The 17,103-nt window shown below is 43.7% G+C and overlaps 1 protein-coding gene across 1 annotated transcript in view; it reads left to right on the top strand.

The window, feature by feature from the left end:
* The window catches only part of ANKS1B (ankyrin repeat and sterile alpha motif domain containing 1B), a 591,267-nt gene that overhangs the window by 304,827 nt on the left and 269,337 nt on the right, over nucleotides 1–17,103 (top strand). Inside the window, exon 16 of the mRNA XM_029597376.1 lies at nucleotides 2,371–2,469. Coding sequence (XP_029453236.1) covers nucleotides 2,371–2,469 — 99 coding nt within the window. The remainder of the gene's footprint in view (nucleotides 1–2,370; nucleotides 2,470–17,103) is intronic.

The following is a 17,103-nucleotide window of genomic DNA, read 5'->3' as shown; positions in this document are numbered from 1 at the left end:
ACTGAGACCCTCACTCACACACACAGCTCTGCCACTGCACCCCTCATGCCCTGCAGCTCTCCCTGCGATTCCAGTACTGAGACTCTGACTCACACACTCAGCTCTGTCACTGCACCCCTCATGCCCTGCAGCTCTCCCTGCGATTCCAGTACTGAGACCCTCACTCACACTCGCAGCTCTGCCACTGCACCCCTCATGCCCTGCAGCTCTCCCTGCGATTCCAGTACTGAGACCCTCACTCACACTCGCAGCTCTGCCACTGCACCCCTCATGCCCTGCAGCTCTCCCTGCGATTCCAGTACTGAGACCCTCACTCACACTCGCAGCTCTGCCACTGCACCCCTCATGCACTGCAGCTCTCCCTGCGATTCCAGTACTGAGACCCTCACTCACACTCGCAGCTCTGCCACTGCACCCCTCATGCCCTGCAGCTCTCCCTGCGATTCCAGTACTGAGACCCTCACTCACACTCGCAGCTCTGCCACTGCACCCCTCATGCACTGCAGCTCTCCCTGCGATTCCAGTACTGAGACCCTCACTCACACACACAGCTCTGCCACTGCACCCCTCATGCCTTGCAGCTCTCCCTGCAATTCCAGTACTGAGACCCTCACTCACATACACAGCTCTGCCACTGCACCCCTCATGCCCTGCAGCTCTCCCTGCGATTCCAGTACTGAGACCCTCACTCACACTCGCAGCTCTGCCACTGCACCCCTCATGCACTGCAGCTCTCCCTGCGATTCCAGTACTGAAACCCTCACTCACATACACAGCTCTGCCACTGCACCCCTCATGCCCTGCAGCTCTCCCTGCGATTCCAGTACTGAGACCCTCACTCACATACACAGCTCTGCCACTGCACCCCTCATGCCCTGCAGCTCTCCCTGCGATTCCAGTACTGAGACCCTCACTCACACTCGCAGCTCTGCCACTGCACCCCTCATGCACTGCAGCTCTCCCTGCGATTCCAGTACTGAAACCCTCACTCACATACACAGCTCTGCCACTGCACCCCTCATGCCCTGCAGCTCTCCCTGCGATTCCAGTACTGAGACCCTCACTCACATACACAGCTCTGCCACTGCACCCCTCATGCCCTGCAGCTCTCCCTGCGATTCCAGTACTGAGACCCTCATTCACACACACAGCTCTGCCACTGCACCCCTCATGCCCTGCAGCTCTCCCTGCGATTCCAGTACTGAGACTGACTCACACACTCAGCTCTGTCACTGCACCCCTCATGCCCTGCAGCTCTCCCTGCGATTCCAGTACTGAGACCCTCATTCACACACACAGCTCTGCCACTGCACCCCTCATGCCCTGCAGCTCTCCTTGCGATTCCAGTACTGAGACTGACTCACACACTCAGCTCTGTCACTGCACCCCTCATGCCCTGCAGCTCTCCCTGCGATTCCAGTACTGAGACCCTCACTCACACTCGCAGCTCTGCCACTGCACCCCTCATGCACTGCAGCTCTCCCTGCGATTCCAGTACTGAGACCCTCACTCACACACTCAGCTCTGTCACTGCACCCCTCATGCCCTGCAGCTCTCCCTGCGATTCCAGTACTGAGACCCTCACTCACACTCGCAGCTCTGCCACTGCACCCCTCATGCACTGCAGCTCTCCCTGCGATTCCAGTACTGAGACCCTCACTCACACTCGCAGCTCTGCCACTGCACCCCTCATGCCCTGCAGCTCTCCCTGCGATTCCAGTACTGAAACCCTCACTCACATACACAGCTCTGCCACTGCACCCCTCATGCCCTGCAGCTCTCCCTGCGATTCCAGTACTGAGACCCTCACTCACACTCGCAGCTCTGCCACTGCACCCCTCATGCCCTGCACCTCTCCCTGCTATTACAGTACTGTGTCCCCTACCCAACTTGACCAGTGCTGCTATCTCTTGTTCTGCAGCATCGCTGCTATTCCAGCACTGAAACTCCACACAAAACTCTGCCAATCTACCTGACTCCATTCCAGAAGCATATTTTTCACTGTTTTTTTTTCTGTATCCTTCTTTTTCCACTTTTCTATTTTATTTAGTTATTTATTTATTTAGCGGTTTTTATATACCGCGGCACGTAAGAAGATACATCACCTCGGTTTACAGGGAACAATAAATTAGCAACAGGCTTTACAGAGAACAGGCTTTGCAGACAGTAACAAAAACATTGTAACAGGCTTTACATATAAAAATGTATTCAGGAGTAAGTAATATAAATAGCCTATGAACTATCAAACAAAGGGTAATATAACTCAATGAGGGAGATGAGGATATAAACAGGTAGATAATTGTTATAATGCTTATTCTATCTCCCTTTCCGAGCTGCAGTTATTTTTAAAATGAATCAAATTCCTTCTAGGGGACAGACTCCATGGAGGATCAGGATCTTTTAGAAATTGGAATCCTTAACTCTGGCCATCGACAGAAAATTCTGCAGGCAATGCACCAACTTCCAAAGGTAATCCTTGTAAACTCTGCATGTGTTTAACAGTCGCTTAAAATATCATAAACTGTGCATTGAACTGTGAGATGTGATACTCAGGGTGATAAACTCCTGCAGCTCTCTGTAGTATCACAGGAGGTGAGGAGTGACACTATATTTATTTACAAAATGTATAATCCTCTCTTTCTTCCGTTCCAGATGGATAATAAATTAAACATGCAAAAAGTAAATATGTACAGCAATACTAAGGAGAGTTATGGGACTGTTTCACAGGAAGTGATGAGAGATACTGAGGGTGATACTATAGAGAGCTATGGTAGTGTATAAACAGGAAGTGAGAAGTGATACTGAGGGTGATACTATAGGGAGCTATAGTAGTGTATAAACAGGAAGTGAGAAGTGATACTGAGGGTGATACTATAGGGAGCTATAGTAATGTATAAACCGGAAGTGAGAAGTGATACTGAGGGTGATACTATGGAGAGCTATGGTAGTGTATAAACAGGAAGTAAGAGATACTGAGGGTATGGTAGGGTATAAACAGGAAGTAAGGAGTGATACTGAGGGTGATATTATTGGATGTATAGGAGGAGGTGTGGATTGATACTGAGGGTGATACGGGGAGCTATGAGATGTATAAAAGGAAGTGACAAGTGATACTATGGAGAGCTATGGTAGTGTATAAACAGGAAGTAAGAGATACTGAGGGTATGGTAGGGTATAAACAGGAAGTAAGGAGTGATACTGAGGGTGATATTATTGGATGTATAGGAGGAGGTGTGGATTGATACTGAGGGTGATACGGGGAGCTATGAGATGTATAAAAGGAAGTGACAAGTGATACTATGGAGAGCTATGGTAGTGTATCACAGGAGGTTAGTAATGAGAGTGAGGGTGATACTATGGGATGTACAGCAGGAGGAGAGGAGTGATACTGAGGGTGATAATATGGGATGTATAGCAGGAGGAGAGGAGTGATACTGAGGATGATACTATGGGATGTATCACTGAGGTGAGGAGCATTACTGAGGATGATACTATGGGATGTATCACTGAGGTGAGGAGTGATACTGAGGGTGATCCTATGGGATGTATAGGAGTAGATGAGGAGTGATACTGAGGGTGATACTATGGGATGTAAAGCAGGAGGTGAGGAGTGATACTGAGGGGGATGCTATGGGATGTATCATGGAGGTGAGGAGTGATACTGAGGGTGATACTATGGGATGTGTAGCAGGAGGTGAGGAGTGATACTGAGGATGATACTATGGGATGTATCACTGAGGTGAGGAGCACTTCTGAGGGTGATACTATGGGATGTATCACTGAGGTGAGGAGTGATACTGAGGGTGATCCTATGGGATGTATAGGAGTAGATGAGGAGTGATACTGAGGTGATACTATGGGATGTATAGCAAGAGGTGAGGAGTGATACTGAGGGTGATACTATGGAATGTATAGCAGTAGGTGAGGAGTGATACTGTGAGTGATACCAAGGGATGTATCACAGAGGTGAGGCGGGATACTGAGGGTGATAGTATGGAAAGCTATGGGATGTATAGCAAGAGGTGTGAAGTGATACTGAGGATGATACTATGGGATGTAAATCAGGAGGTGAGGAGTGATACTGAGGGTGATACTACGGGATGTATAACAGGAGGTGAGGAGTGATACTGAGAGTGATACTATGGGATGTATAGCATGAGGTGAGGAGTAATTCTGAGGTTGATACTATGGGATGTATCACAGGTAAAGAGTTATACTGAGGATGATACTATGGGATGTAAATCAGGAGGTGAGGAGTGATACTGAGGGTGATGGTATGGGATGTAAATCAGGAGGTGAGGAGTGATACTGAGGGTGATACTATCGGATGTATAGCATGAGGTGAGGAGTAATTCTGAGGTTGATACTATGGGATGTATCACAGGTAAAGAGTTATACTGAGGATGATACTATGGGATGTATAGCAGGAGGTGAGAAGTGATACTGAGGGTGATACTATGGGATGAATAGCAGGAGGTGAGGAGTGATACGGAGGGTGATACTATGAGATGTATCACTAAGGTGAGGGGTGATACTGAGGGTGATACTATGAGATGTATAGCAGGAGGTGAGGAGTGATACTGAGGGTCATACTATGGGATGTATAGCATGAGGTGAGGAGTGTTACTGAGGGTGATACAATGGGATGTATCACTGAGGTGAGGAGTGTTACTGAGGGTGATACTATGGGATGTATAGCAGGAGGTGAGGAGTGATACTATGGGATGTTTAGCAGGAGGTGAGAAGTGATACTGAGGGTGATACTAAGGGATGTATAGCAGGAGGTGAGGAGTGATACTGAGTGTGATACTATGAGATGTATAGCAGGAGGTGAGGAGTGATACTGAGGGTGATACTATGAGATGTATAGCAGGAGGTGAGGAGTAATACAGAGGTTGATACTATGGGATGTATCACAGGTAAAGAGTTATACTGAGGATGATACTATGGGATGTAAATCAGGAGGTGAGGAGTGATACTGAGGGTGATGGTATGGGATGTAAATCAGGAGGTGAGGAGTGATACTGAGGGTGATACTATGGGATGTATAGCATGAGGTGAGGAGTAATTCTGAGGTTGATACTATGGGATGTATCACAGGTAAAGAGTTATACTGAGGATGATACTATGGGATGTATAGCAGGAGGTGAGAAGTGATACCCAGATCAAGGAACTTAATATCTATTAATTTCATAACATATTAATTGATAATTACCTAGTTAATCTCTATCGCTCTTACTCCTACTTCACTTATTCCTAGCTACACTAGCTCCCAAATTCAATACCCCTGTTTATTGTAACTTTGAATTTTCGACCTTTCTTATTTATGTTTAGTCGGTTTTATTTTTACTTCTGGTTTCCCCTGTTCCATGTAAACCGGCCTGATATGAATCCCATTCATGAAGGCCGGTATAGAAATGTTTTAAATAAATAAATAAATAAATGATACTATGGGATGTATAGCAGGAGGTGAGGAGTGATACTGAGGGTGATACTATGGGATGTATAGCAGGAGGTGAGGAGTGATACTGAGGGTGATACTATGGGATGTGTAGCAGGAGCTGAGGAGTAATACTGAGGGTGATACTATGGGATGTATCACTGAGGTGATGAGTGATACTGAGGGTGATACTATGAGATGTATCACTAAGGTGAGGAGTGAAACTGAGGGTGATACTATGAGATGTATAGTAGGAGGTGAGGAGTAATACTGAGGGTGATACTATGGGATGTATCACAGGTAAAGAGTTATACTGAGGGTGATACTATGGGATGTATAGCAGGAGGTGAGGAGGAATGATACTGATGGTGATACTTTGGGATGTATAGCAGGAGGTGAGGAGTGATACTGAGTGTGATACTATGGGATGTATAGCAGGAGGTGAGGAGTGATACTGAGGGTGATACTATGGGATGTATAGCAGGAGGTGAGGAGTGATACTGAGGGTGATACTATGGGATGTGTAGCAGGAGCTGAGGAGTAATACTGAGGGTGATACTATGGGATGTATCACTGAGGTGATGAGTGATACTGAGGGTGATACTATGAGATGTATCACTAAGGTGAGGAGTGAAACTGAGGGTGATACTATGAGATGTATAGTAGGAGGTGAGGAGTAATACTGAGGGTGATACTATGGGATGTATCACAGGTAAAGAGTTATACTGAGGGTGATACTATGGGATGTATAGCAGGAGGTGAGGAGGAATGATACTGATGGTGATACTTTGGGATGTATAGCAGGAGGTGAGGAGTGATACTGAGTGTGATACTATGGGATGTATAGCAGGAGGTGAGGAGTGATACTGAGGGTGATACTATGGGATGTGTAGCAGGAGGTGAGGAGTAATACTGAGGGTGATACTATGGGATGTATAGCACGAGGTGATGAGTGATACTGAGGGTGATACTATGAGATGTATAGTAGGAGGTGAGGAGTAATACTGAGGTTGATACTATGGGATGTATCACAGGTAAAGAGTTATACTGAGGGTGATACTATGGGATGTATAGCAGGAGGTGAGGAGTGATACTGAGGGTGATACTATGGGATGTATAGCAGGAGGTGAGGAGGAATGATAATGATGGTGATACTTTGGGATGTATAGCAGGAGGTGAGGAGTGATTCTGAGTGTGATACTATGGGATATATAGCAGGAGGTGAGGAGTGATACTGAGTGTGATACTATGGGATGTATAGCAGGAGGTGAGGAGTAATACTGAGGGTGATACTATGGGATGTATAGCAGGAGGTGAGGAGTGATACTGAGGGTGATACGGGGAGCTATGGGATGTATAACAGGAGGTGAGGAGTGATACTGAGTGTGATACTATGGGATGTATTGCAGGAGGTGAGGAGTGATACTGAGGGGGATGCTATGGGATGTATCATGGAGGTGATGAGTGATACTGAGGGTTATTCTGTAGAGAGACATTGGAGTTGAACATGGATGGTGATTTGCTTTCACTCAATAATAAGAGGGTGAGGGTGCTATGTTTATCATGTTCTCACTAACCCCTCACTTTCTTATGGTTCTACTTTATGTTTAAATCTATTTTATTAAAGCTTTGTAGCATATTATCCAATCAAGAAGAACCCTGAGCGGGTGCGCCCTTTCCCACTTAGGGTTAGTTCAGAATCAGTATTAGAGGTGTAGACGTCTTATCCTCTTTCCACCTCCGTCTCCCCAGTGCCATCAAAGACCGTCCAGCGTTTCAAGGCACGCAACACTCCCTAACACTCTTCTTGATATATCACTGAGTAATATCACTTAAAATCAGTCGTCTAGTTGGCAAATATTGTAAGTATAAGTCCCATGCTTTCAAAAAGGATCTCTGTTTCTTAGTCTTGTGTTCAGCACAATTTTTTATCTGAGAACTCTGAAAAGCCATGTTTTTAAGTTGTCCTAAGGAGGGTGTCTGCACTGATAATGACGTAAGTTATGGGCTCATTATACACCTTTTGTAAGATCCAGTTCCTTGCCGAGAATAGCAGTTTCCTATGCCAACACCTTCTACTGACTGATGGAAGCACGGAGGTTCTCATTCCATCAAATAGAACTTTTGCTTCTAGCTCAGTTGGTGCACCTCGTATTTTCACAATGTATCTTTGCACTGCTTTTCAGTAATGGTGTGTAGTAGGGCATCCTTTTCACCATCCTCCAGCCACCTGCTCAAATTCTGAGTTTCTTTGTAAGGTGTGTATTATTTTATACCAAAAAGAAATAGAGTGGCGATGAGGGTCATCCAAATGAAATAATACTAGCATTATCTCTCACGGATCACCTTCCAGAGCCTCAAGGTCCAATGACTGAATCTAATGTCTTAATTGGAGGTATGAGAAGCTCTGCCCCCAGAATTTGGGATATGGTAAATTGTTCCCTCCTCAGTCAGAGTCCCTTTAAACCCCATACCCGAAAAATTCGGGAATATGAGCCAGGAGTAAAATCATCCTTCCCCACTATAGTTAAAAAAAAAAAATAAGAGACACAATAGTCCTACAATATCATTGCCAGGTTCTAATTATTGGAAGTCTGAGGGGACTTTGTTGGATTTGCTTTGCTAATGCCAGGCATGATCTGTGTAATATATACCATGAATCCTTAAACTTCACCAAATTCCTTTTCATTTCCAAGGGAGTGAAAACTTTCGTCCCATAATCCAATCACTTACGTCTCAGATTACATGCCCTGTTATACTGCTTTATATCTATTAATCCTAATCCTCCTTGCTCCCACTTCCTTGTCAATGTTGCGAGCTGTATACAGGGCTAAGTCTTCTGCCATATGAACTGTCGAAGTTCTCTTTCTGTGCTGCCAGTTCCCCTTTTTTCAACCAAATAGTTACTGTCTGAAGAAAATATAACCGATTCGGGAGTATCGTCATCTGATATATATTTATCTGCCCTATTAAAGAAAGTGGATAGTTTATCCAAGTTTGCAAAATGTTCTTAGATTGAGTTGGCACTCGCTTATGATTTTCTTTTGTATTTTAGTCACATCTCTATTTAGCAATATCCCTAAATATTTAAGAGAGTCCTGGGCCCAGCTGAAAGGAAATTGTCTCCCACGTAACGCCCTTTCTTCATCTCGCAATGGTAAAGCTTCCGTCTTGTCCAGATTAATTTTGAACCCTGCCAGTATACCATACATAGTGAACGCCTCTAAAAGAGCCAGCAGGGAAGTTTCCACTTCCCTAATATGCCACCGGCAAAAGCAACAGCTTAACAACAGGGGGATTCCCCTTCACTACATCTAGTCCCCTTATTGCCTTGTTTTCTTTAATCATTATCAAAAGAGGCTCTAATGCATGAATAAATAATAACAGGGATAACGGGCAGCCTTGGCTTTTACCTCTCTTAAATTCAAAACTGTCAGATTGAGCCCCATTTGCTAATAGCAGCTTGTCATAGAGCACCCATACCACTCCGCTGAAGTATCCCTCTATGCCCACTGCTTTTAGAACTGCAAACGTAAATGTCCAATCGACACGATCAAATGCCTTTTCAGCGTTGAAACTTAAAAGAAGAGATGGTGATTTCCGCCCAACACTATCTCCATTGAAGCTAACACCCTTCATACAATATTCACCAAGCTCCTTCCCTGTACAAAACCAACTCGCTCCTCTCCAATCAGTGATGGCAAATATCTGACCAGTCTATGCACTATAATCTTAGCCATTACTTTGATTTCAAAAATCAATAATAATATAGGTCTGTATGATCCTGATGTCAGAGGATCATACATACCCGGCTTTTATTTATTTATTTATTTTTGTTTTTTCTATACCGACATTCTTGTAGAGATACAAATCATACCGGTTTACATTTAACTTCAATTTCGCCTTGAGGCGGTACAGAGAACTATATTATAAAATCAAAAATTAACAGGAAATGTAACACTCTGGTCTAAGTATAGACTTATAAAATCAAGGGAGATTATTTAAACATGTCAGATACTAAGCTCATCCAAACAAGAGAACTTGAAATACTCATATAGTTAGAATGAAGTACAATATCCTGAAGGTTAAATAGAAGGTTAAATATCCTGAAAGGCTTGGCTAAATAGCCATGTTTTTAGTCTCTTTTTGAAGACAGCAGGGCAGGATTCTCGTCTAAGTTCGTGGGGTAGCGCGTTCCAGTGATGTGGGCCAGCTGTCGAGATGGCACGTTTTCTGATTGAGGTTTTAGCTTGGGGAGCGAATAGGGTGTCTTGGTAGGCACTTCTAATAGGTCTGGAGGAGGTATGTAGTTTTAACGGAGTGGAGGTATTGAGGACAGTGAGGTTGTGGATAACTTTATGGATTATTGAGAGTGTCTTGAATAAGATCCTGGATTTGACTGGAAGCCAGTGTAGGCTCTGAAGAGTGGGGAGATGTGTTCCCTCTTTTTGGTATTAGTGAGGAGCCTAGCTGCAGAGTTCTGCACCATCTGAAGTGGTTTTAAAACGATGGCTGGAAGACCTAGTAGCAGAGAGTTGCAGTAGTCCAGTTTTGTCAAGATAATTGCTTGAAGTACTAGTCTGAAGTCTTTAAAATGCAGAAGTGGCTTGAGATTTCTGAGTACTTGAAGCTTGAAAAAGCAATCTTTCGTGGTGGTGTTCACGAACTTCCTAAGGTTGAATTGGTTGTCGAGGATGACCCCCAGGTCTCTGACAAATGGAGAAGGTTTGATCGTAGTGAAGGTTGGTTGGGAAGAGGTCGGGTCATCTTAAGAGATAATGAGGATTTCAGTCTTGTTGGAATTCAACACAAGGTTGAGAGAGGCGAGTAGGTGATTGATTGTTTGTTTGCAGATAGTTGTTCAAGTAATTTATAGTATTTTGTAAGGAATCTGTAATTGGAATAATTATTTGAACGTCGTCTGCATAAAGGTAATGTGAGAGATTTAGCTTTGTAAGCAAGTGGCAAAGTGGGAGTAAATAAATGTTAAATAGTGTGGGTGAGAGGGAGGATCCCTGGGGAACACCCATGTTGGAGCTGACGGCAGGAGATATTTTGTTGTTAATCTTGACTTTATAGTACCTATTGGAAAGGAATGATTTGAACCAGCTGAAGGCTAATCCCTTGATGCCTATTTCTGCTAGTCGTTCCAGTAGAGTTGAATGGTTAACTGTGTCAAATGCTGAGGATAGATCTAGAAGTACTAGTAAGTACTTTTGACCTCTTTCCATGTTGATAAGGATGTTGTCTGCGAGTGATAGCAGTAAAGTTTCTGTGCTGAATGACTTCCTAAATCCATGTTGTGATGGGAAAAGGATATGATGATCCTCAAGGTACTCCGATAGCTGTTTGTTAACCACTTTTTCCAAAATTTTAGCAATCATGGGGAGGTTGGCTATTGGACGAAAATTAGCTGGATCCGAGGGGGACAAAGTCAGTTTTTTTAATATGGGTTTGAGAATAGCAAACTTTAGTTGGTCTGGCACTCGACCTTGGGTTATAGAGAGGTTAATGATATCCGAGATAGGTTTAGAGATGGAGTTTGGGATATTGAAAAGATTAGTTGGAATTGGGTCAATAGGGTGCATTGCTGGTTTCAGCTTTTTAATGATGTTTTCAATTTCCATTGTTGATGTAGGTTCAAATGTTTCCAGTGAAAAATTTAGTTGTGGAGTAGGTATGCTGGTAAGGGGAGGATGAGCAGTAGGATTAGTAGGAGGATCCGAGAGAGTAGCGGTTAGGTCTGAGATTTTTTTCTTAAAGAAGATTGAAAGTTCTGTTGCTTTGTCTAGTGCTGCATCTTCTGGGATGAGGGGGAGGAGATGGCTTGGTAAGAATAGAGACATACGAGAATAGGGCTTTTGAATCGAAGAAAAAATGATGAATTTTTTTTGCCAAGAAATCCCTTTTCGTTTTGAGGATGGCAGATCTGTAAGCAGAAAGGAGGGTTTTGTAAGCCGTTTGTGTTGCTGAGGATGGTGAATTTCTCCAGGTTTTTTCTTTCTTTCTAAGATTTTGTTTTAATACCTTTAGTTCGGGGGTGAACCAGGGTTTTCTGTTAGGAGGAGGGTTGCGTAGTATTTTAGTGGAACTTGGACAAGTTTGTTCTGCGACCTTTGTGGAGATATTGATCCATGATGATATCGCCGTGTCTACATCCGATAGGTTAAGGTGGGGTATTTCTTTTTCGAGGTGAGATTTAATGAGGTCCTAGGAGCAAGGTTTTTTGAACTGTATAGTGGTTTTAGGGAAAGAGAGAGGAGGATGATCTTTTATTATTAGGTTAGAGTTTATGAGTCTATGATCGGACCAAGGGATCGGAGTAGTTATTGGGTTTGAGGTGAGAGAGATACCATTGTTGATGAAGATAAGGTCTAAGGTATGGCCGGCTTTGTGAGTAGGGCTGTTCACTATTTGTGTGAAACCTAGGTAGTTGAGTGAAGAGAGTAAGGTTTCGCAGTTATGGGTTCGGTGGGGGGTGTCTACATGTAGGTTAAAATCACCTAAAATTATCGCTGGTTTAGCTGTGTTGATGTGTTTAGTTATAAGTTCAATGATGGGAGAGGGATTGGATTCTATGGTTCCGGGTGGGGCGTATATAAGACAAATTTGAAGATGAATTGATTGGAAAAAGGCAGCTTCTATGTTGTAGGTGTTCGTGGTTTGAAGCGACAGTCCTAGGCCTTTTTTTTGCAGCTAGAAGTAGGCCTCCACCTCTTTTTTTAAGTCTAGGTATGGAGAGAATATCATAAAGATGGGTGGGAAGTTGATTGGTGATTACAATGTCTGTGGGTTTCAGCCATGTCTCTGTAACTGCGCAGATGTCAGGACCGGCTTCTGAAAGGTAGTCGTTGAAAATATCTGTTTTTTTGGAGAGAGATTGGGCATTGAAAAGCGAGAGAGTGAAGAGCAATAGCCCCAACAGCTGAGTAACGGGAGAAATCATTATAGGAATAAGTCTTTGGTGACGGATGAAGTGAGGAATGGAGGAGCTGGAGTAGATGTAGGAAGATCTTGGGAGGTACTTAATTACTGGGATAGTGGCAGTTCCCATCTGAAGAATAGTAAGTGGCTGATTTGTGGAAGTACGGTTAGGTTGGGCTGGTTGAGGATGTGATGAAGTAAAAAGGTTGATTGAAGTTCTGAAGAGTAGTGAAAGGTATTAACTCGGGAAGATTTTCTTTCTATGTTATTTCAATTATTTAGATTCTGGTTCCCTCTGGTCTTGAATTGCAGTCTCCTGTGAGGAGAAGGAGCCCAGGAGTCGATGGTGATGTGAACAGCAACCAGTTCTGTATTAGGAAACCAAGGAAAATGACCTTTCTCAAGCTCTTCATACGTCACTCCTAGATGTGCCAATATCTTATCTCCCATTAATTTATGCTGAAATCTGTTTATTGAAGCATTGCGTAGCAATTACTTAACAATAGCCTGTTTTAGTACATCTGTCTTAACTCAGGCAAAATACAGAATGTTTATTAGAAGAACATGCCAAGCTCCCCCCAGTAGATCCCAAAGCCAAGATATTGTTACCAAACAAAGATGACTGACGGCAAGGGGGTCCTGCAAACCATCAGGCAAAGTCATAGATTTTGGAACACCTACTGGGGAAGCCGCAGCATTCCCAACCCTCCCTTTCCCGCCCTCTGATCCTGAGCCATCCCTTCTTATGCCACTCTCACCAGATTAGATACTATTATATGGTGGAGAGCAATCAAATAGGCAGATCATTAACAATCAAATGCCTCGCAAAAGGAGATAAAGAATTCAAATAGGGCTCCCATTGTTTCACAAAATTCCCTTTTCTCTTGAACCATTTAATTTTATCAACATATTTATCTAATATACATATTTGATGTATAACATTTCTCCATTGTGTCAAGGTCGGTGGTTCAGCGGACAACCATTTCTGCAGAATATATTTCTTAGCCAGCAAGATTGTCACTCTGCATCACCATTTAACGTATTTACTAGGAAATGCGATGTCTCTCATGTCATCCCATAAAAACATATTGACCACCAGGCCTGTTAAGATAGCCATTAACCACCATCCAAAATCTATGGATTACAGAATATATCCAGAACTGGTGACCCAAAGTGCTATCTGCCTTCCCACACTTAAGACAGCACCCAGAACTCACCACTCCTAGTCTATAAGCTATCTTAGAAGGAATATGGAATCTATGAAGGAACTTAAATTGAAGTTCCTTGAGAGCAATGTTAACAGATAAAGACTGTAGCCTCATAAAGCACCCCCCATAATATGGAGATGTCAACTTAGTCCCAAATTCCCTATTCCAACCCTCCGCTAGGATGCCCCAGTTTAGGTTGGGTTTTGCTTACGGAATAATTTGTACCAAAAGGAGATCATATGCTGACTTGATCGTCCAAATCAAGAAAATCTGAAAGTAGTTCCCATGCATAATTGTGAGGATCAGGAAAAGACAATGAATTGACTGTAAGTAGGCAAAAAAGTGCTTCGAGTCCAAGTCTTCTTGTACAGCTTGATAAGGAGCACAGATGATTCATATCATCAACTACCTGACCCACGGTTTGGATGCCTTTATCATGCCAGCACTTAAATATTTTATTCTACATCCCAGGACTGAAATCTCTATTACCTAAAAAAGCAAATGAGTGACTTGTGGACGTAAGCTCATCTTATGGCAAAATCAGTGCCAAGCATGCAAAATAGGTCGAATGAGTACACTAGTCTGAAGGTGTATTGGAAGCACATGTTTAGTTTTATGTAAAATATAGCACAATTCTAATGGCTTGATTCTAAGTTTTTCTATTGACAATGGCATATAATAAGTGGCATCCATTATCCAATCAAGCAAGTTACAGGCTACATTATACATCTTAATATCAGCTAGCCCCAGTCCTGTTGCAACCGTCCCTTCCTGACGGCTTCACTCCGCCTACCTTTCTTTCTTTGCACCTCCTCTCGCTATAGATGGACGCCTGGCTGCTGCGGCGTCTACCTGCCGTCCTCTCCGGCGTCCCCGGACCGGTTTGGGCGCTGCCTCCCGCCATGCTCTGCTTGTACCTTAGGGCGCGCGCGACGCGCAGCCCTCACTCTTATTTCCTACTTGGTGCGAACCTCAGGGGCGTCCCCCTGTGGTGACGTCATGCTGCCCAGATATTTAAAGCCTACAATGTTTGCTAGCCTTTGAGTTAGCAAGGAATTCCTTACGGATGGGATTCGCTCTCCGTACCCAGCTACTCTGCCTCCAATTCCATTGGACTCTTAACGCTAATGGGGTACCCACTCCAGTATTAGTGTCTACATACTTCTTGGCTATTATGATTCATATTTGGTGCTTTCAGTGGTAAAACATGGGATATCTCCCACCTCCTCCAAAAGACATTGGCCAGCTGATCACAAAGTACATTTTTAATAAAAGTGCAGTGCAGCCAGGAGCCTCACCATTTGCAGCCTTATGAATTAATGTTATCTTAAAAAGAATTTTCCATTTAATAGGCAACAAATGTAAATTAAACAAAATTGGTATAATATGGTCAAAACAAGATGTTCAGGTTAAGACATGCGCTAGTGAAACCTCACTTGTCTGTTGTCTGCAGTTTTTGGGTGGGAGGTCTGGATGACTTGGTGGGGCTTCGGGGTGAAGTGGACTGTAGAAGGACTGGATGAAATGCTGCTGATATCGGCAAACTGGTGATTCAAAGTACATGCACAGGTATTTCAAAGTGGTGTATGCACGGTGTCAGAATTATTTCTCGTGTAAAATTAATGTATATATGTTTATAAAATGGGTAGAGAAAGTATGCGTTTTCTTCCATTGGAAATATTTGAACATACTAAACATTAGAGATGTGAATCGGAACCGGATTCGGTTCTGATTCCGGTTCCGATTCACATCGTGATTTTTTTTTCGTCCAGCCTGATCGGGTTTTTGTTTATCGGCTGCGCCCGAGCCGATAAACAAAAACCCACCCCGACCTTTTAAAACTAATCCCTTAGCTTCCTCCACCCCCCCAAAACCTTTTACAGGTACCTGGTGGTCCAGTGGGGGTCCCGGGAGCGATCCCCCTCTCTCGGGCCGTCGGCTGCCACTAATAAAAATGGCGCTGATGGCCCTTTGCCCTTACCTTGTGACAGGGTATCCATGCGATTGGCTGGTCCCTGTCATATAGTAGGAGCACTGGATGGCCCGCGCCATTTTTAAAGATGGCGCCGGCCATCCAGTGCTCCCTCCATGTGACAGGGGCCGACCAATGGCACGGATACCCTGTCACAAGGTAAGGGCAAAGGGCCATCAGCGCCATTTTTATTAGTGGCAGCCAACGGCCCGAGAGAGGGGGATCGCTCCCGGGACCCCCACTGGACCACCAGGTACCTGTAAAAGGTTTTGGGGGGGTGGAGGAAGCTAAGGGATTAGTTTCAAAGGGTCGGGGTGGGTTTAGGGATTATTTTTGTGTGCCGTTTTTCCCGCCCTCCCCCAAAACGATGAGAACCCCACGAACAATATCGTGGGGTTTTCCTATCAGTTTCAGGGAGCCCCCGATTTCTAACTATTTTGAATCGTCCAAAATACGATTCACATCCCTACTAAACATATGTGCATACTTTCAGAGAGGGCATTGTCTTTAGCAGGACCCACACTCTGGAACACAATGCCTTTGGAGATCAGAGTACAGAGAGACCCCAAAACATTCAAGAGAAGTCTAAAGACATGGCTTTTTAAACAAGCCTTTTATAAAGAGACCGGAGAATAGAAAATACACTGGAATAAACAGAAGAGCACCGGCACACAGCACTATTCTCATAAATATGCATTACAATATTTTAACATACTGAGTACACAATGAATGTAATAAGATAACACAGTAAATGTGATTTTTTTTTTGACCTGTAAAAGTACCTTCTAGGTACACCTGGCCAGAACCTACATCACTAAACATTTGTATGTATTTTTATGATTTAATGAAACCGAAACTTAACGGCACCGGTTAGAATGTACTAGAGTATGCTTACTCCAAACTTACTTATGTGCCTACATGTAAACCGTTGTGATGGTATATAACATTTTATTTATTTATTTATTATTTTATATACCGACATTCAATCTCAATCGAGATATCACAGCGGTTTACATTCAGGTACTGTAGGTATTTCCCTGTCCCCAGGGGGCTTACAATCTAAGTTTGTACCTGAGGCAATGGAGGGTAAAGTGACTTTCCCAAGGTCACAAGGAGCAACAGCAGGACCTGAACCCTGGTCTGCTGGTTCACAGTCCACTGCTCTAACCACTAGGCGATGGTATAGAAAAGACTTTAAATAAACTACAGCTACCACCACACAGTTTCTAAAACATTGGCATAATCTTTGTGAGTTCACTTACATGCACAAATGCTGTGCCACGGATAGGTTTGAAAGTTGGGCTCCTTGTAAGCAGGCCTTGCAGAGGAGGAGGAGATGGGCAGGGAAAGGATTTACATGCATACATTTAAATTTCGAAAATGTATGCGTGCAAATCCATGCTCATAAAGTTATAACTCCATCTTAACCTTCATCCTACCAACATATTTTACATCACAATCTTATCAACTGGGGTCCAAATGGACCCCATGCAGTTTTGTTAATTGACCTTGAAAATCATTGTCATTGAACATGCCTTATTATTTATTTCAATCAGTGT

The sequence above is a fragment of the Rhinatrema bivittatum genome, chromosome 4, assembly GCF_901001135.1.
Source record: "Rhinatrema bivittatum chromosome 4, aRhiBiv1.1, whole genome shotgun sequence".
NCBI classification, from domain to species: Eukaryota; Metazoa; Chordata; class Amphibia; order Gymnophiona; family Rhinatrematidae; genus Rhinatrema; species Rhinatrema bivittatum.
Note: the sequence above shows the minus strand (reverse complement) of the source record. Positions and strands in the feature narration are given on the sequence as shown.